This window comes from Trichomonas vaginalis, chromosome VI, assembly GCF_026262505.1.
Source record: "Trichomonas vaginalis G3 chromosome VI, whole genome shotgun sequence".
Classification (NCBI taxonomy): domain Eukaryota; phylum Parabasalia; order Trichomonadida; family Trichomonadidae; genus Trichomonas; species Trichomonas vaginalis.
In genome coordinates, this window is record NC_067208.1 from 15,829,868 (window position 1) to 15,849,405 (window position 19,538).

General features: G+C 30.9%; 7 protein-coding genes and 2 pseudogenes across 9 annotated transcripts, besides 4 other annotated features; 7 read left to right on the forward strand and 2 right to left on the reverse strand.

The window, feature by feature from the left end:
• Positions 1–357: 357 nt before the first annotated feature.
• On the forward strand, positions 358–1,913 carry TVAGG3_0872670 (biological adhesion protein; the record flags this gene model as incomplete). The annotated part of the gene is made up of 1 exon (XM_001306493.1): positions 365–1,831. One exon carries the CDS (start codon positions 365–367, stop codon positions 1,829–1,831), a length of 1,467 nt encoding a protein of 488 aa, XP_001306494.1.
• A 199-nt stretch (positions 1,914–2,112) lies between these two features.
• On the forward strand, positions 2,113–3,567 carry TVAGG3_0872680 (spectrin binding; the record flags this gene model as incomplete). The annotated part of the gene is made up of 1 exon (XM_001306494.1): positions 2,113–3,567. The coding sequence occupies one exon, from the start codon at positions 2,113–2,115 to the stop codon at positions 3,565–3,567; it is 1,455 nt and encodes a 484-aa protein (XP_001306495.1).
• A 240-nt stretch (positions 3,568–3,807) lies between these two features.
• Positions 3,808–4,963, reverse strand: TVAGG3_0872690 (cellular component assembly; the record flags this gene model as incomplete). The annotated part of the gene is made up of 1 exon (XM_001306495.1): positions 3,955–4,665. One exon carries the CDS (start codon positions 4,663–4,665, stop codon positions 3,955–3,957), a length of 711 nt encoding a protein of 236 aa, XP_001306496.1.
• Positions 4,964–4,989: 26 nt separating this feature from the next.
• Positions 4,990–5,746: a mobile genetic element.
• A 1,079-nt stretch (positions 5,747–6,825) lies between these two features.
• TVAGG3_0872710 (N-acetylmuramoyl-l-alanine amidase family) lies at positions 6,826–7,062 on the forward strand (the record flags this gene model as incomplete). Its single annotated transcript, XM_001306496.1, has 1 exon — positions 6,826–7,062. One exon carries the CDS (start codon positions 6,826–6,828, stop codon positions 7,060–7,062), a length of 237 nt encoding a protein of 78 aa, XP_001306497.1.
• Positions 7,063–7,086: 24 nt separating this feature from the next.
• Positions 7,087–7,302, reverse strand: TVAGG3_0872720 (uncharacterized protein; the record flags this gene model as incomplete). The annotated part of the gene is made up of 1 exon (XM_001306497.1): positions 7,087–7,302. One exon carries the CDS (start codon positions 7,300–7,302, stop codon positions 7,087–7,089), a length of 216 nt encoding a protein of 71 aa, XP_001306498.1.
• Positions 7,303–7,372: 70 nt separating this feature from the next.
• On the forward strand, positions 7,373–9,014 carry TVAGG3_0872730 (annotated as a pseudogene). The gene has a single exon. A coding segment is annotated over exon 1 (1,642 nt).
• A 150-nt stretch (positions 9,015–9,164) lies between these two features.
• Positions 9,165–11,498: a mobile genetic element.
• On the forward strand, positions 10,840–11,151 carry TVAGG3_0872750 (uncharacterized protein; the record flags this gene model as incomplete). Its single annotated transcript, XM_001306499.1, has 1 exon — positions 10,840–11,151. The coding sequence occupies one exon, from the start codon at positions 10,840–10,842 to the stop codon at positions 11,149–11,151; it is 312 nt and encodes a 103-aa protein (XP_001306500.1).
• A 1,442-nt stretch (positions 11,499–12,940) lies between the features above and the next one.
• Positions 12,941–14,246: a mobile genetic element.
• TVAGG3_0872770 lies at positions 13,037–14,166 on the forward strand (annotated as a pseudogene). The gene has a single exon. A coding segment is annotated over exon 1 (1,130 nt).
• A 1,243-nt stretch (positions 14,247–15,489) lies between the features above and the next one.
• Positions 15,490–19,538: part of a mobile genetic element that runs on past the window's edge.
• On the forward strand, positions 17,063–19,375 carry TVAGG3_0872790 (uncharacterized protein; the record flags this gene model as incomplete). Its single annotated transcript, XM_051250121.1, has 1 exon — positions 17,063–19,375. The coding sequence occupies one exon, from the start codon at positions 17,063–17,065 to the stop codon at positions 19,373–19,375; it is 2,313 nt and encodes a 770-aa protein (XP_051085596.1).

Sequence of the window (19,538 nt, forward strand, 5' to 3'; positions counted from 1 at the left end):
AATACGTTATGACGAAGTAGAGCTCCAAATTCACAAGCCAATTGAGGACGAACTAAGTGAGGATAAAAATCGTTGATATATAATCAAATTCTTATATCTTTAACAATATTTCTTAGATTAAATGATTTGTACATGCGTAGATGGGCTGAATTATAGAGAATGATTATCTACATGCTGTTTATGATAAGTTGCTATCGGCATATCTCTACTAGACTTAATGAAACATTAATTGAACTTTTCATATAGATTCAAAGCTTAAATAATAAAAATGTGGGTATCCTAATACTAGCTAAAGGTTTTCTCGTAGATTGGGATCTTTTTACAATTCCAGAATTATAAAAAAGTGAATTTTATAAAAACAAAAATGTCAAGAACTCCAACATATAAAACTATTCGACAGCAATCAAAGATGTGGAAACAATCACCAGCAGCTCCAATGAATAGCTTTCAACGTTCTTTAAAGGAAAGAGAAGAAAATTTGAAATTACAAAGATCAAAACTTGACTTAGCATGGAAAAAACTCAACGAAGATATAGCAGAACTTGAAGAAGAGAAGAAAAGAAACGAAGATTTAAAAACAGAATTACGTTTATGGGAAGATATTCGAGGAAAACAACAAGAAGAAGCAGAAGAAGATGAATCAGTTCTTAGCAGAACATTATATGAGCTTCAGCAACACCTAAACCTTGTTAAAAAGGACTTATTTATTTGCCAAAAGAAGAAAGAAATTTTAATGCGTAAAAATTCAGAAGTAGATCCGATTTTAGAGAACGAAATATACGGAAAAAGTCAAACATTAAGTACAATCCAGCAAATGATCGATTACATCAACAACGACTTAACGAAACACGAAAATGAAACTTTACAAAAGGAAGAAGAAGCCAAACAGCACCAGATAGCTATCCTAGAAGCTGAAGATCGCCACAAAGAAATCATTAGACGCAAGATATCAGCAGAATCCGAAAAAGCAATGCTACAAAAACGTCTTGAAGAATTGAAAAAACAAAATGAAGTTTTTGAAACGAATAAAAAGGCCGCAACAGAGAAACTTAATGCTGCAAAGGAAGAGGAAAAGAAGCTCGATGAAGAGGACAAAGAAATAGAACAGAAACAAAAGGATTTGGATGAAAAAATGAAAGAATTAGAAGAATTAAAATCGAAATACGAAGAATTAAAGCTCGAAGCCGCCCAAAAAGAGATAGAAAAGAGAAAGGAAGAGGATGAAAGACTAAAGAAGATTGTTTTGCAGCCAATTGAAGACAAAAACGTCGAAGAAGATTATAATACTTTATTAATTGAATTAGACTTGAAGAAATCCGAACTTTTACAACGAGAAAAAATGTTAGAACTCGAAGAGAATCGCATTGCTGATGATTTCAATGCACAAAAGAAATCTTTGGAAGATGCGATTAATTACCTCAAAGAAAACCTCAAAAACTCAAAGGAAGACAGTGAAAAGGCTGAAGAAACAAAGCAGAAGGCCGACCAGCTCAACTCCGAGATCAAAGAGAAACAAAATGAACTTGAAAATCTGAAAAAAGAAATGAAAACGAAAGAAGAAATGGAAAAAATCGATAAAGAACTTGAAGCAGAGAAGAAAGAAGTTGATGACATGGAAAAGGAGTTGAGTGAGGTATTAGCAAAGCTCCAGAGAGATGAAGAAGAAACAGATAAAGAGGAAGAAGAATTAAAGTTTAATTTGGAAAAATTACAAAACGAAAGAATCGTCCTTCAAGAGAAAGAGAAGCAAATGAACGAAAAATTGCAAATATACCAGAAAGAACTTGAAAATTCCCAAGAAAGATTAGTTTCATTAACAAATTCTATCTAAAAACAGGCAGAAAGCTTGGTTTAGACAAATTATTATTGTTTATCATTAAACTGTTATGTATTTTATTAACTGGACTTCAAATTTCAATGAATCACATATCATTTTTAATTTTTTTGCTATTTTTCACTTAAACCTATAAAAGACCGTTTAAATATATTGGATCTGATTCTAATGATGTACCAGGGCCAGGTGCGTACGATCTTGACTTCCTTGTTGAAGAAAAAGAAACAAGGATATTCGCTACGAGGTATGACAACACTGGCGACTGGATGAAGAGAACAATGACAGATGCTCCTTCTCCAGAAGGATATACGATCAACAGGGACATGAAAGGACAGAGATACTCCATCTCAAGGTCGGACCGATTCAGGAAAAACTCAAAGAAAACACCTGATTTTGAAGTAGATCAAATTTTCGAAAGTGATTTATATCCATATTACCGTGACGGATTAACGCTATTGGAATTATGTTGTTATCACGGTGCTGTAAGTTGCTTTAAATACCTATATCAAGAGTTAAAATCACAAATTACTAATGTATGCCTTGAATTATCATTTTTGGGCCGAAATCCTGACATAATGAGCGAATGCTTGAAGCTAAAGAAACCAAACCAAAGATGCCTAACATTTGCAATTATTTCACATAATATTGATTTTGTTACATTTTTGCTGAATGAAAATATATATCTTAGAGTTGATTTATTCGAATTAGCTTTCTATCATAATATTCCAGCATTTTTTGCATACCTTGATATGACACAAAATTTCAACCATTGTTTTGTTTATTCTTCTCTTTTCTTCATGCCTGACCTTGTTGAATATTTAATCTCACTTGGTGCGGATATTAATGCAAAAAATAGTGATGGCGAAACAACTCTTCATAATTCATGCAATTATGTGAGCAAACAAATGTTCGATATTCTTATATCCAATCATGCAGATATCACAGTAACAAATAAGAATGGAGATTCTGTATTTCATAGGGCAGCATGGAATAATAGAGTCGATATTATGAAATATCTTGTTTCACAAGGAATTAATGTAAATATAAGAAATAAAATAGGTAATACAACTCTTCATAAATGCGCTGAAGCATCATTAAAAAGCGTTGATGCAGCAAAATTCCTTCTTTCAATTGGTGCAGAAATAGATACGAAAAATAAAGAAGATAAAACCCCTTTTCACTTTGTATCTCTTCTAAATCATAAAGAGTTTGCAGAATTCCTTCTTTTAAACGGTGCAGAGATAGAGGCAAGAGATAAAGATGGAAATTCGGCTCTCCATTTAGCTGTATATAGGAATAGCATTGAAACAGTGGAATATCTTATTTCAGCTGGAGCAAATATTAATTTGAAGAATAGAAAAGGAGAATTCCCAATACATATTGCCGCACAATCAAAATTGTTACAAATGACCGAACTTCTTGTTACAAAGGGAGCAAATATCAAACAATTAGATAAACAAGGACTTTCAGTTCTGCACATTGCAGCAAATAAAGGCAGTATAGAACTCTGTAAATATTTTATTTCCCTTGGATTTGACATTAATGCAAAGGATCTTAATGGAAAAACACCAATACATTATGCAACACATAGCTATGCAGCAGAAAATTTGATGGAATATCTTTTATCAGAGGGTGCTGATGTAAATTCACCAGATAATGATAATCAAACACCTCTTCATTATTCAGCACAAATGAATAGTTCAGGTGTAGCTCAACTTCTTCTTCAATATTGAAGCAAAAGACAATACAGATCTCGGAAAAACTCATACCTATATTTACCAATTTAACCGAGATTCTTTACAAAACTTTGGGAGTTATAGTTTTTCTCTTGATGATAATATTAGATACAAATGATTGCTTTTAGCTAATGTTAACCTAAATGAATTCTTAACCAATTCCTATCGATAGAAATAGTCTTGAAAAAATAAGATGAAACGTAGTTGTAGGGTAAAGATTTGTGTATACTATAGGTTGTAAAACTATTATACAAACAATTTATTAATAAATTAAGGAAATTTGGAGTTACAAACTTCAAATTATGATTTGTAAAAATAAATTCGTATTTTCATCATCAAAGCAATCATGAGATACATATGATTCGTTTGAAACAACAATTGTATTTAAGAATTATTAATTAAATTCTCATTTTGTTGTTCGATATAAGATAAGAGTTCCTGAACTTGCTGACTTATATTGGAATTTGTTGGAGTATTGGTTTCGAATTCATTGAGGAAATGATAATCAACTTCTAAGTCTCCAAGTACTTCTTGGCGTTTTGTAGCTTTTGCTAGAAGACGATCTGGCTGAATCAACGTCTGAGAATGCGATGTTTCCATTGACTTTTTAGTTTTTTCAATTCCTACAGCAAATGCAGTCATATCCTTTCTGATATCATATCCGGCCTGAAAGAATGTCAACGCCGATGAAAAATCATTGGTATCATATAATATTTCTGCTTTTGCAAGGAGAGCGCGAGGATGGTTTTGCTCCTTGATCATTATTGTGTCTAAATCTTTCAAAGCTAGCTTAGATTTCTTCATTTTATGGAAGCATTTTGCTCTATCAATAAGTACGTTATAATCGTTGGGATTAATTTTGAGCAAGTTTGTGAATAAATGGATTGCATTTTCGTAGTTACCTTCACGCATGCTAGCAGATGCTTGAGATAGTATAGGTTTATAGTTTCTTATGAATTCTGACTCAATATGAAGTGCTTGCTTTGTTGTATTTGAGTCTAAGACGTATTTAGCTTTGTACTCCTCTTGTGGAATACTTTTGAGTCTTGATGCTGCTTTGACTCTTAAAACGTACGCTTTGTTATCATTTATCATTGGCACCTTTTTATGTTTTATGGGGAGTTTGTATTTTTTATATGATGTCTATTTCCTTTTTGAGTTAAATTAATGGCGCTTCAACTGTGTTCTTGAACTCCTGCGCCGAACTCAAGCTTTTCCAATGCAAAATGAAATTTCACTTTCATCAAAAGTTCTATAAGTTCTACGATGATTGTCAACTCCAAAACGGGGACATAAAACTACATGAAATACCAACTGCATCAAGCAGAACTATAAATGTTTCTTCTCGGACATTGAGTAAACTTGAATATTATGGCATTTTCCTAGGACAAATTAATAGTATAGGAAATGTAGATATGTGGTAAAAAAGGGGGTTGGCGTCCTAAGGCGTCCTAGTGTAAATTTCTCAAAATTGTGATATTTACATCACATTTTTGAGAGGTTTATGGGCGTCCTAAGGGAAAATTGAATAGCTAGGGCGTCCCGAATTTTCATTCTAAGATTTAAATATATTATATACTTAAGTATAATACAAGCAATATAAAAATTAAATTTTTATTATGTTAACTTATAAGAAATTTTTTTGAATTATCGTTGATTTATTGTAATCTTTCCAGGCTATACTTTTGAAATCAACTTTACCTGTCATACGCATTAATGTAGTAGATGTCCAGGTGTAGCTATTATATCCCAGCAACATTGGTATTTTATCATTGTAAGATATCAAAATGAAGCGTTTTTTCAGATATAATTTTTCGTAAATTTTTCAAAAATAAGATGGTAAAAAAGCCTCGACTTGCTCGAAAAATAACATTTTTTTACTTGTAAAAATAACCCTTTTACAGCATGGGCAGCTATTCAATCACTATTTCTTTTTCTAAAAGTATATTTTTCAAAAAAAATTAAGATCAAATTCGACAATTTCTTGATGAAAGCAAAAATATTACACATACTTCTAGATGCATGGGATAAAATATGCAATTATTCAATCAATTCGCATGATTTGAAAAAAAAATCTAAATTTGATAAAAATGTAGAAATTTTTTATTTTTAACTTGAGATTCGATTTTTTTGATCCAATTTGTGAATTTTTTTGATCGGAATTTCAATTAATTTGAGTAGTAGTGTATGATGGGTTTAGTGACTTTTTTTGTAAACGTAAGAATTCATACAATATCGAGTGATATTGTATCATTTTTAAACAATTGAATAAAAAAATATATTTATTTATAAATCATTTAAAATTAACATTAATTTTAAAATAATTTATTTTTTTTATTCTTACATAAATGAGTGAATCAAGATTCGTGACTGTGAATCAATTAATGGATAAACTTTCACCAATTCTCACCCATGTTAAACAAGTAGACGTTTATTTTGATGATTGCATAGAAAGTTTATTTTATAAAGGTAAGTTTAATATTAAACCTATTGCTTTTGCATTTGATGGTAAATTAATCGAAAATTCAAAAATTTGGGAATTAATTCCGGATATTGAATTTATAACAAATATTAAGGATAAATGGTTTAAACAACAAAACCACTTCACTAAAGTTCTTTGTAGATTAATGATTAAAACTGAGGAAAAAGAATTTAACAGGTTTAAATATCATCCATGTAAAATTTTAGAACTTGGTAACGAAAAACTTCAGAAAAAATTAAACGCAAGACTATCAAAAGATAGAATTGAAAGAGTAATTAAACTCGCTAAAGATAATGATGATGAAGAAGAATTTGATGAGTTCAACATAGAACTTTAAGAAACTAATGATTATTTGAAGTTATGAAATCAATTATTTGATTCATTCTTTCTTCAATCTCTTCTATTCTTTTTGTTAAATCATCAATTTTCATTAATGAGGTGATTCTTGATTGAGGAATAGATTTCAAACTAACCACCCCCTTTATTTTTGAAATTTTGAATCCATCAACTTTAAACATTTTATTCAATTTACACGTTGTCAATTCTTCAAATAATTTTTTATTATTAGCATAATAGTCATTAAATTCTTCAATAGATGAAAAAATTTTTATTTCAGTAATTGGTTTAACAACGTTTATTTTTTGTTGAACATTTCCACTCTCATTTATTTCTTCCTCTGTTTCATTTATTTTTAAAACCGGTTTCATTTATCATTAAATAAAAATTAGAATATAAGTGATGAAATATATTTTTTAATTAATATTAAATCAGAAATGGCGGCAGGATTCTTTAAAAAATTATGGGATGGAATTAAGAAAGCTGCGGGTTGGGTTTATAAAAAGGTTATTAAACCCGTTGCAAACTTTTTGGCACCAGTAGCGAAAACGGCAGGAACTATCATAGGTGGTGTATTAGGTACTAAAGCAGGTAATCCGGCGATGGGAGCACAAGCAGGTAACGCAATTGGTGGAATAGCTGAAGGAATACTTAATAAAATAGGGGGTAAATAGTGGAAAAATAAATAAATATTATTTTTATCTTAGTATCGGTTGTAGTCTTTGATAAACTTTTTCTCCTTTATTTAAAATTTCTCTTATTGGGGCAGCTTTTGGTGTTATTGATTCAGCTACGTCACTAATTGCTTCTTTATTCTTAAATATCCAATTTGCTCCCTTCTTCAATGTTTCCCAAACTTTACTCGCCCCTCTTTTTACTCTATCCCACAGTTTCTTAAATATACCTGCAGCCATAGTTGATTATTTCATTAAAATTAAAAATTCATTTCCATCTTTTAATTTTGATTTTTTTATTTATTAATAAATGACGACTAACTATTTAGTGCCAAACACTAAACCGATTAATGGAAATGTATTTCATTCATTCGAAAAGATAAATGAAATATTCGCAAAGAATGACGGTAGAAGATATTATAGAGAACTTGAAAGTTCATGCTATGACTCTGATACTCCATATTTTGATGATAAACAAACTCATTTAAGAATTACAAACCCGGCTCATGATGTGAACCAATTAGGTGACACATATATTAAACGCAAAGTTAAAGCAACTCTAGTTTCAAATAAAGCTTTCACATGTGATGCCGCTTTTAAATGCATGCGTTTATTCGTTGGTTACAAATCATCAAATCAAAGCTTTAAACAATTAGAAGTAGAAACTGAAAAAGGTGATGCTGGTTATCTTCAGATGGATTGCGCCCGTGAATCTTTCGCATTTGCAACATATAAACCGAAATCAGAAAGGAAAGTTAAAAAGTTTGTTCATTCGTTATATAATAATGTTCAAAAATATGATAACTCAGTATGTGGTAAATATATTGACCCTTCAGAAGTTTTCAAGAACGCAAATAAAGAAGTTGATATCACTTTTGATATGATTATTCCGGTAAATGATTTGTTAGCATTTCAGGCGTTCGATGATTATCCTAAATCATTTGGTGATATCATTCTTAAATATTATGTTTTCAGGGATACTTTAGTATTTTGTCAGGTTGACCCGTTAAGAGTTGCTGATTTACAAAATTACGTTTATGAAAAGATAATTGATGAAAATTATGAAAAGATTATGAATCATGTTTATAAATATGATCGCAAATTCCAACAAATCGGACTTCCTGCAAAATTAATTACAAGCTTAGCCGCTACATCTGCTGACGCAACAGTTGATGACGTTATTATTTCATGCACAAAGATGGAAGTTTTTAGAGGATAAATGCATTACACCAGGATACGGTTTAATTGAAGAATCAGTTAAAGCAATACCACGTTTATTCAGTAAGGAAGATCCATTCATGATTCCAGCTCAACATATTGACGTTCGTTCACTAAATGGAGGTTGCATCACTCCTGAAGGTATTAGCTCAGATTTCTCATACGCTCTTCATAATGTTACAGATGTTGTGTTAGCATTTCCGAAGAATGCAATGCAAAGAACGGTTTTAGAAAATCCAATGCTTCGAGGTCTTCAGGTCACTATAGATTCCAGAAACTTCCCCGATCAAGCGATGACCACAGTGGGCGACATATTCTTTACACGTATGCTTCAAGCTTCTGATTTAGATGGAGTGAATGAATGTACAGAAGAGTACGAGGACTCATTAACTAGACCACTGAATGCAGATGATGGCACACCATTAGCTAGAACATGGAAAGACCAAACTTCATTCTTATGCACTATTCCAGTTCAACGTGATGGAGCGGGTATATTCTTTGATGGATTAGAAACTTTTAACTCACAAGTTACAGTACAAGTGAAAGCTTATCCAATCATTCAGGGTGAAAATGACACTTACTGTTCAAAGGTGACAAATCCTCCTCAGGTTTGGTTTACTAGGACTACATATTGGACATGGACACCGGATGAAGGTTTGAAATATCATTCAACAGGTACACCACCACAGTATAGAAGTTCATATGATGAAATATTGATGAATAGAAATGTTTAAAATTATAAATTTATTTTTGATTAAATGGATTTAAATTCATCCACCCCTTATGAAGAATTAGCGGGAGTATATAATACATACGTAGATGATATGATTAATGAAGCATTGAGTGATAATAGAAATGCTCTATCTAAGGAAAAATTAATGAAAATTCCATATTCTGAATGTTACTTAAATTCAATCACTGCAGCAATTGGTAAACAGAATAAAGGTAAAACATTAACGATATTAAAACAAATTATCATTATTGCTAACACTTCCCCCCATTCACATGTGTTAATTTATATCAACCGTTCAGGTTCACCTTCAGATGATACATTTGAATCTTTAAAGCATTTAATCAAAATTCCAATTATTTATTTATCACAAGAAGAAGCAGAAGATTATTTAAAAAACTTTTTAATGTATAAAGAATTATATAATACAATCAAGAAGCAAGGATTAGAGAATAAAATTATTGATAAACAACGGGATGAATTATTTGAAACACTTTCCATTTCAAATTTTGATAAAGAATTTTTGCATTCACTCATTTTTCTAGATGATGCAGTGAAATCAAAACTAATAACAAATGAGAAATCATATTTTAATCAGTTATTAACTCAATGTCGACACATTCAGTGTTCATTCTTTATTGCTGTTCAATATTTCAAAGCATTAAGCACAAACATTAAATCAAATCTATCAACACTTTTCATTTTCAGTGGGTTTAGTCGTCAACAGTTGAACGTTATGCTTTATCAAGTGAATTTACCAATGAGCATTAATGAACTTTACACTCAATATCAGCAATTAGGTGAACATGGAAAAATAATAGTTGATTTAAATAAAGGGGGTGTTAAATTTGATTAACTTTTTATAATTAATTTTTATTTTTTATTTATAATTAAACATGACAGAAATAGCAAATCTTTTACAAGTTCCATTAAAACAAGGGACAAACAAAAGGGGTGCATATAATAGAACCATGAAAGTTCCTGATGGAATGAAAGAATTAGTTCATATTGTTGCTGGTCTTCAAAAAGATGTTAAACAAATGAGAAACGTTTTAACATTACCGGAAGCTCAAGCATATGCCAAACGTCATGGTCCAAATTGGGAAGCACACGAAGCAGACATTACGGGTCCAAATGGAAAACCTGATGGTATAAATGAAGTTTTCGTTACTGATGTTCAAGGTAATATTAAAGTCATAAATGGTTATAAATTAACTGTATCTGATTATCCTAAACGTAAAGCATATAATGAATGTTATCCTATGCAATTTGATGAAAATGGAAAAGCTGTTAAACAATACATTGGAGAAGGTGAAAATGGTCCAATTAATTCATACCGTCATAATCCATATTCTTATTTCAATGAAGAATTAAATGCTATTGAAGAGGGACCGGATGGATTACCACGATATTCTAACCAGTTTGATGGCCAATATGTAAATATTAGACCTGAAATTTCAGCTAAGAAATTCTTTAAAGTTGCTTTATTCGATCCAGTTTTCGCAAATGTTAAAGATGAACTTAAACAGCAATTCCAACCAATTATAGTAGCAAGAATTGCATCAGGTGCTTTATCTCAAGCATTCAAAGATTTAATTAAGAAACCATTATATCAGCAACGAGGTTTAACTTATGATTTAGTTAAGGAATCAGATAAAAGAAAATTTGAGAAATCAGTTGATTATAAGAATGCAATTAATGAATATATTCGGTCTATTAATTTCGATGAAACAGCTAAAAATCAACTTCATGAACAAATACAAGGGATAATAGATTCAAAAGTTCCAGCAAAATAAAAGTTTAAATATATTTTTTTTATTCGAATATAAATGAGAAGACGTTTCACTAATCAAAAGAACACTAACGCAAAAGCAGAGATTACGGTTGGTTATAACGTAAATGATGATAAATCGCGAATTATTCAAAATGTTAAAGTTAATGTTAGCCCTGAATTAACAAGGTCAGCAACTCAACCAAATTTATTAACTCGTGACTTACCGAAGAATGAGGAGAATGAAGAAAACCATGAGAATGGAGACCCAATCATTTTATCTGAACCTGGTAAAGAACCCGTTGAAATTCCCACTTATCCAACATACCCCCACCTCTTTCATCAAACATCGAGAACCCATATAAAATAGACATTAATTTTGAATTAATGAAAATTTACCGTGATATAATAATTAATAATTATGATTCAATAATAAATTTAATTGATCAATCTGGTTTAATTATTTTACCTTATGAATCATTAATTCACATTATCGCCATTCTTTGTGATGTTCAAGATTCAGACGTTAAGATTCAATTTTTCATAGATGATGAGGTTTCATGCTGCGGAATAGTTGCAAAAATAAATCCTATAAAGGATATTAGCACAATTAAGATATCAAAGAATGGAACAACAACTGAACTTCATTTAACATATAATGATATTTATAATAAAATAGTTGATGAATATAAAATATCACTTGAAAAATTCTTTGTTAAGGCTATTTAATATTCAAGCATTAACATTAACGAATAATAATCCTTTGAATCATAATCAATAATAATTGACCTTTCACCAGTTTCTATCGTTTGTTTTATTTCTTTTTGTTCCCACTATCCGGATCGGTCATTGTAATTGTTTTTGTTATAGTATCAGCTTTATCTTTAACTTCAATCTTTTTTCCATCAGGATATTTAAACCAAAATTCCAAAAATTCGATATTGTCAATCTGTTCATATTTTAATCTATCAATTGCATTTTTAATACCATCTGAAAATCTTATGAAATGGTCATTATATGGGTTTGATTGAACTAAATTTGAATGAAGTGAAATATAACCTGATGATGAATATGACATCGACTCATATTTTTCTGAAAACACTAAAATTTATAAACATGAATGAATTTCTTATTCGTTGAATTTATGAATTCTTGAGGTAATCTTATTCTAGTTTTATTTATCACTGGAAAATAACGCTTTACTATATTTTTAATCATTAAAAAAATGTCAATTATCAATATTATTTCGAATAATAGTGTGTGAATTAAATTTAACAGTTAGTGGAATTTATAATGTTACTCTCGTTTCTGTGAGTGGTAAATTTAATCCCATTCTTTAGACCCTTCAGATTATATATCATTTATTAAAGATGACCTTGAAAAAACGTATGATATGTATATAAATAACGTGATAGCGAAATGGGATATTAACACGATTTTAAGTTATTTAAATGAATCATTTATGCGTATGGTATGAAGAAAATTTTAAATCAAAACCTGATAAACTTTTTGAACTTGATGAAATAAATAACCTTATTAATTATTCCCGCTGAAAATTAAATTTTGTACTCCTCACCTTCGTTCATTGTTGGGGATATTAAATTTTGAAAAAGATGTTGGGGATGTTTTGTATTCTGACACTGGTTCCAATTTCATTTTAATCAAATGTGATAAAGTTAATACCCCAATGAGATTTTCACATCAAACATTAGACCCTAACTCTTACCCATCAATACAAAACATTTTATCCATCAACTTAAACACATTTTCTTTATCATATCCGTTTCAATTATCCGGGAATTCATTTATTCTTCATTCAAAAGATTTATCAAATATTAAATTTAGAATAACTGACCTATTTGATTGTGATTTAGAATTTATGAATGAAATATTATGGCAATTTCAAATAGAAAAAATAGCTGATGAGATAATGGATTAAATATTTATTTTTAAATCATAATAAATGATTAAACAACAGCAACCACAGCAACTTAAGGCGCAAAGCACCCAGGTCCTTCAAACCATTACATACGCCATATATGCATATAATTCAAAGACGGCAGAACAAACGCAAAGGTTGAAATATGGAGATTTGGAGATAGTATTGAAAAATGACCATTTCGAATTCGTTTGCAAAGGTGGTGCAGTGATATCAAATATAGGGTGTCCAAAGGTGCGTTTAGCACAGCGCTCTATATGAGACTATTAAAGGAGATATATGCTGATTATAAATATATAATAAAAAATATGAATATATGTATATGATGAGTATGTTGTATTTTGGCGCCATGCCGGTATATAAAATGAATTTTGAGACAAGAGGCGGTTTCGCGGGAAATTTTGGCGGGATTTTTTTTCATTTTTTTAATGAATCATAAAGAAAACATCCTCGCTCTTGCAAAAAAATGCAAAGACTGTAAAAAAATCTACGAGACATTGGTAAAATGCTTCGGTATGGATGCTCCTAGCTATTCCACTGTAACGTATCATGTTAGGATGTATCACTTCATGAACAAAAAGGCGCCCATCATAAAAATTGACAAAAAATCGCCGGATCAAAGAAAAATCAAAGCAATTCTTCAAGCGCTAGATGAAGACCCAAGAGCATCACTCAGAAGGATAGAGGAGATGACAAAGATACCACGTACAACAGTCAGTTATTATCTGCACAATTATTTGAACTACAAACTAGCGTATACACGTTGGGTTCCGCACAACCTTAATTCAGTTCAAAAAAAATCTAGAGTCCAATCTTCGAAAGAGCTCCTCTCTATATTGGGTGCGTATCAATCCAAGAAGTTTCGCTTTTTTAGTAACAGGGGACGAGTCTTGGTTTCAATATGCAACAGAAGCCAAAATCATGTGGATCCCGAAGGATGAAAATCCGCAAACATTCCCGAAGAAAAAAATTGACACACCAATGATTATGTTGTCGGTTTTTTGGGGCGTGAATGGCATCATCGCAATTGATATTCTTCAAAAACCTAATACGATGAATGCTCAGTATCTAATTGACAATGTTCTTACTCAAATTATCAATTCTGATGAGTTTGAGAAATCCAAACAACAAAAACAAAAGTTTGCAATTCATTTTGATAATTCAAGAGTTCACAAAAGTCATAAGGTAATGAATTACTTGTTGGAAAACAATGTCAAAGTTGTTCCAAACCCAATTTATTCACCTGATATTGCACCCTCTGACTTTTATTTATTCGGCACGCTAAAAAAGAGAGCTGAAGGACGCGAATTCGCGAGTCCAGATGATCTTGAAAATTTTGTAAGAGAGCAATTTGAGCAATTTTCTCATGATGATTTAAAGCGTGTCTTTCAAGCCTGGATCGATCGCTGCGAACGCGTGATTGAATCCAATGGTGATTATATTTAAATAAACTTTATATATATGTAACTTGTTTATTTCTATTCGCAGTATTCAGGTTTGTGCTAAACACACCTTTGGACACCCTATATAAAAGAAATTTTATTTATGAATTCTAAAATTAAAGGTATAACGGATGATATAACATCAATTCCACCAGAAGAACAAAGATATTACGCATTAAATGCATTTCCTAAAGTTTTGAAGATTGGAAGATTTAATTTAAATGAGGAATTCATAAAAGGTTTCCTAAACGACATAATGAAGAAAGCAGATAAGGAATATGTGGCTAGTGAGTTAATGAAGAAGGCAGATAAGGAATATGTGGATGAAAAAGATAATGAAATTAAAGAAAGGGTTGAATGGTATCATGAATGGACATCGAAGATTTTTAAAACTAAAGCTGATACAGGATGGGTTTCAGGATGTTTAGACCTTAAAGCGGATAAAACTTATGTTAACGATGAGTTAGAGAAGAAAGCAGATAAGGAATATGTGGCTAGTGAGTTAATGAAGAAGGCAGATAAGGAATATGTGGATGAAAAAGATAATGAAATTAAAGAAAGGGTTGAATGGTATCATGAATGGACATCGAAGATTTTTAAAACTAAAGCTGATACAGGATGGGTTTCAGGATGTTTAGACCTTAAAGCGGATAAAACTTATGTTAACGATGAGTTAGAGAAGAAAGCAGATAAGGAATATGTGGCTAGTGAGTTAATGAAGAAGGCAGATAAGGAATATGTGGATGAAATATACCAAAGTTTGATAGGAACAACAAAAAATATTGAAACTATTGTTGGTGACTTTTCTGTCAATGAAGAAAATAAATATTTTAGATGGCAGTTTGTACAGTCCTTAAAAAATGGTACACGGTGTAAACTCATTCCGAAAAATAACAATGAAATGTATGTAAGCTATAAAAAGAATGATGGCACACAAGTTAAAGTTCCATTAAACAACAACTGCTACTTAAACTTATATGGAGACGAACAAAAGAAATATTTAAGAGTTTATGAAATGGCAGATATGACATTGCCTGACCCAGCTCCAGCACCATATTATTATGACTATGGAGATGATGTCAGAACACCACATGTAGATGAACAAAAGCTAACATTATATTTAGATTATTATAGATATAAAAGATATAATGCAATAGAAAAAACGAGAATAGTATATTATTATACAGATGACAGAAATAAATATTATAGTCAAGATTTTACCTACCCTGAAAACATAAGATTATATTATAAAAAATATTCTAACACAAATCAGAAGAAACCTGAAATAGTTGCACTATATTTTAAGTTCAAAAGAGACAATCCTATAATATCTCATATGTTTGATTTAATGAACCCAGTAGGTTCTATTTATACATCTATGGATGCAAGAGGTCCTCAAGTAATGTTTGGTGTTGGTGCATGGGAACAAATAGTCGACAGGTTTTTGTATTGTGCAAACTCTTCAAAGGAAACAGGTGGAAGTAAAACGATTTCAGGTGAAAATTTACCTGCACATAGTCACTACATAGATTTAAGCACATCTCAAGCTGGTTGGCATAAGCATAGATATTGGGATTGGTCAGGAATGACAAAAGGTAAAGGATATGATGTTAAAGATGACGTTAAGTTTGCTATAAATTGTTACTGGAGTGACACTCAGGGAGAAGGAAACCATACACATTTCGTTTCAGGATATACACAAACAACAGGACAAAGTAAAGAATACATGCCACCATTTATGACTGTATTCGCATGGTATAGAGTTCAATGAACGCTCAATGTTTGTGAAACAAACTTTAGGAGCTCCAGATGAGTGAACGGTATAATTTAAATTTTTATTTTAGTATAAATGAAGATTCTACCATATGGTGTTATTGGAAGAGATAAAGATGGAAACCCAATATTTGATCCAAAGTTAAAATTCAAGTTACTGACAAGACAACAACTTGAAAAGTTGCTGAAACCAAAACAGGATGAGAAAATGAGAAAGAAAAAAATTTAAATTATGTAATTTTATTTTTATCATAAATGACAAAATTAATTAAGCCAACTATTTCTAAATTAATGTTACCAATGAAATCATTTCATGGAGTACTTATCCCAGGTTCTTCACAATTAGCCAGGACAAGTGTTGGGACTCAAGGTGGAACATTAGCGAATCCATTCAAATTATTAACTAAAGATGAAGTTAATAAAATGATGATAAAATAACTGATAACAAAATTTGATTTCAGTGCTACCATGTTACCGGGTGCTACCAGGTAATTTAATTTCTTTTAAAAATGGTGACAACATGACATTTTGACAACATCACGAGAGGAAGGTAAAAATGAATTATTTTTGAAGAACTGAAGGTGCTACCATGTTACCATGACATTTTGACAACAACACGAGAGGAAGGTAAAAATGAATTATTTTTGAAGAACTGAAGGTGCTACCATGTTACCGGGTGCTACCAGGTAATTTAATTTCTTTTAAAAATGGTGACAACATGACATTTTGACAACAACACGAGAGGAAGGTAAAAATGAATTATTTTTGAAGAACTGAAGGTGCTACCATGTTACCGGGTGCTACCAGGTAATTTAATTTCTTTTAAAAATGGTGACAACATGACATTTTGACAACATCACGAGAGGAAGGTAAAAATGAATTATTTTTGAAGAACTGAAGGTGCTACCATGTTACCATGACATTTTGACAACAACACGAGAGGAAGGTAAAAATGAATTATTTTTGAAGAACTGAAGGTGCTACCATGTTACCGGGTGCTACCAGGTAATTTAATTTCTTTTAAAAATGGTGACAACATGACATTTTGACAACATCACTGGAAATTTGATACAGCCCAAAAATAAAGTTAGTTTTAAAATTATTTTTATTTTTTTATTCCTATATAAATGACGGCAACAAACAACAACAGCAACTATATCGTTTCTGATGAAAAAGTTATTGATTCATTAGTTGAGGAATTAATTATGACAGAAACTAAAACCCTCAACGAAAGAATTGGTGAAAACATGATTGATTTACACAACTACCTCAAACATGATGGAGGAAGAGGAAGGAAAACCGGTATGGCTTTATTAGTAAATAAAATATCAAATTTAACGATTATAGATGTTGATATCAATAAATTATACGATGATGAACTTAAAGAAACAGTTAGAAAAGATATTTTATCAAAACTTTCGGATAAAGATGTTATCGTTAAAACCGCTTCGGGAGGTCTTCACATTTATTGCAACACTAATTTCTTCTATTCAACCTCGAACAGAATGATTAAATGTTATTCCTGCAATGATTACGATATTGATATAATGACTTCAATGGATGATTCAAAGCGTTCATTAGTGGTTATGGCTGATTCAAGAGTTCGCAAGAATGCAACAGAACCAATCAATACATACTCATTCATTCGTGGAAGTTATGATTCAACATTAACCAGAACAGTGAATGATATATTAAATGATTTGAATATTAAGGTAAGAGTTGAACAGAAGAATGAAGAAATAAAGACTATCATGAATGAAAACAAAGATGTAAACATTGACGATAAACTTGCTCAAAGCATAGTTGATGGCATGTGTGATTTTGAAGTACATAATGACGGTGGAAACATGAATTTAGAAAAAGAAGTTACATTATTCACACTGTTTCAAGCAATTAATTCGTTACCTAATCATTTAATTAATGAAGCATACGACAACGTTTATAACTTCTGTAGTTTAACAGAAAATGCAAAAAGTAATTTTGAAAAAGCACGTGATAGATATGCATATTTAATGACTTCTCCATTTGTTTTGGTGAAGATTCTAAAACTATATCAAAAGGAATATTATGATGAATATGTTTTACCTTTATTACGTAAGCCAAAAATAACATTTGACATAAAACTTGATGACTCGTTTTTGATAACAGATATTAGACGCAAGGCTGAAAATCATCAGTATAAAAACAGTTCTGAAGTAATTGAGGATTTATCACGTGTAATCCGTTTTGTAGATTGTGGAAACAAATATTTCATTCAAAAGGACTATAATATCCACGACAAAATGAATCAAATATCATTCGTTCTTCAATCAAACATGAAAGAGTCACTTAAAATGATTAAATTATTTAATGAAGAAGGTAAAACAATAACAGCATGGGATGTACTATTAAATCAATTATCCTCATTAACCGTTAAGGGTGTTTGCTTTAAATCTAATTCCCCCGATGTTTTCTCAACGTTTCAAGGTTATAAATACAACATTCTCGAAAAGCCTGATTACTCAAAAATTGAGATGTTTATGAATTTCATTAAAGAAGCCATTTGTGATAATAATGATGAAGTGTATAAATACCTTCTCGGCTGGATTGCATCAATGATTCAACATCCTGGAATCAAGAATGAAACAGCAATTATTTTGAAAGGACTTCAGGGAACAGGTAAAAACAGATTCACAGACATTATTTCTGAACTTCTCGCTGGTTATTCATGTAAAAACATTACTGAAATAGGTGAGCTAACGGGTAATTTCAATTCAGTAGTTGAGAATAAAATGTTTCTTGTACTTAATGAACTCAAGAATGTTGGTGAAGACAGACTCGCAAACTTCAACGCTTTGAAATCAATTATTACGGATAATGAGATTAGAATTAATGAAAAGAATCAACCCAGAAGAACCGCTCAAAACGTTGCTAATTTCATTTTCGTAACTAATAACGTCTACCCTGTCAAAATTGAAGTTGGAGACAGAAGATATGTAGTTTTAAGGGTTAATGGTAAATTTAAGGGTCAATTTGATTACTTCAAGAATTTGATGAATTCATGCACAAAGGAATTTTATGATAATTTACTGACGTATTTTATCAATTACGACCTTTCATCATTTAATGCACGAATCATACCGATGACTGAAGCCAAACAAGATTTAATTGAATTATCAGCAAATCCTTTAGATGCATGGATAAATACACATTATGATGAATTGTGTGCAGGTATGATGTGTGAAAATGCTTTATTCTGCAAACCATCAGACATGAAAGACAAGAATTTCCAAATGAGTATTAAGGATAAATGTGATAGGAAACATAGAAGAATAGATGGTAAACAAACATGGTGTTATGTTTTGAAAGAAGAAATGAAAGGATTATATAAACAGGTTGAACCAAACGATAATGAGGATTCATTTACTGATGATGAAATACCTGTAAATGAAGCTTTATAAAGTATGATTTGAATTCATAAATGCCTTCCTCTCGTGTTGTTGTCAAAATGTCATGTTGTCACCATTTTTAAAAGAAATTAAATTACCTGGTAGCACCCGGTAACATGGTAGCACCTTCAGTTCTTCAAAAATAATTCATTTTTACCTTCCTCTCGTGTTGTTG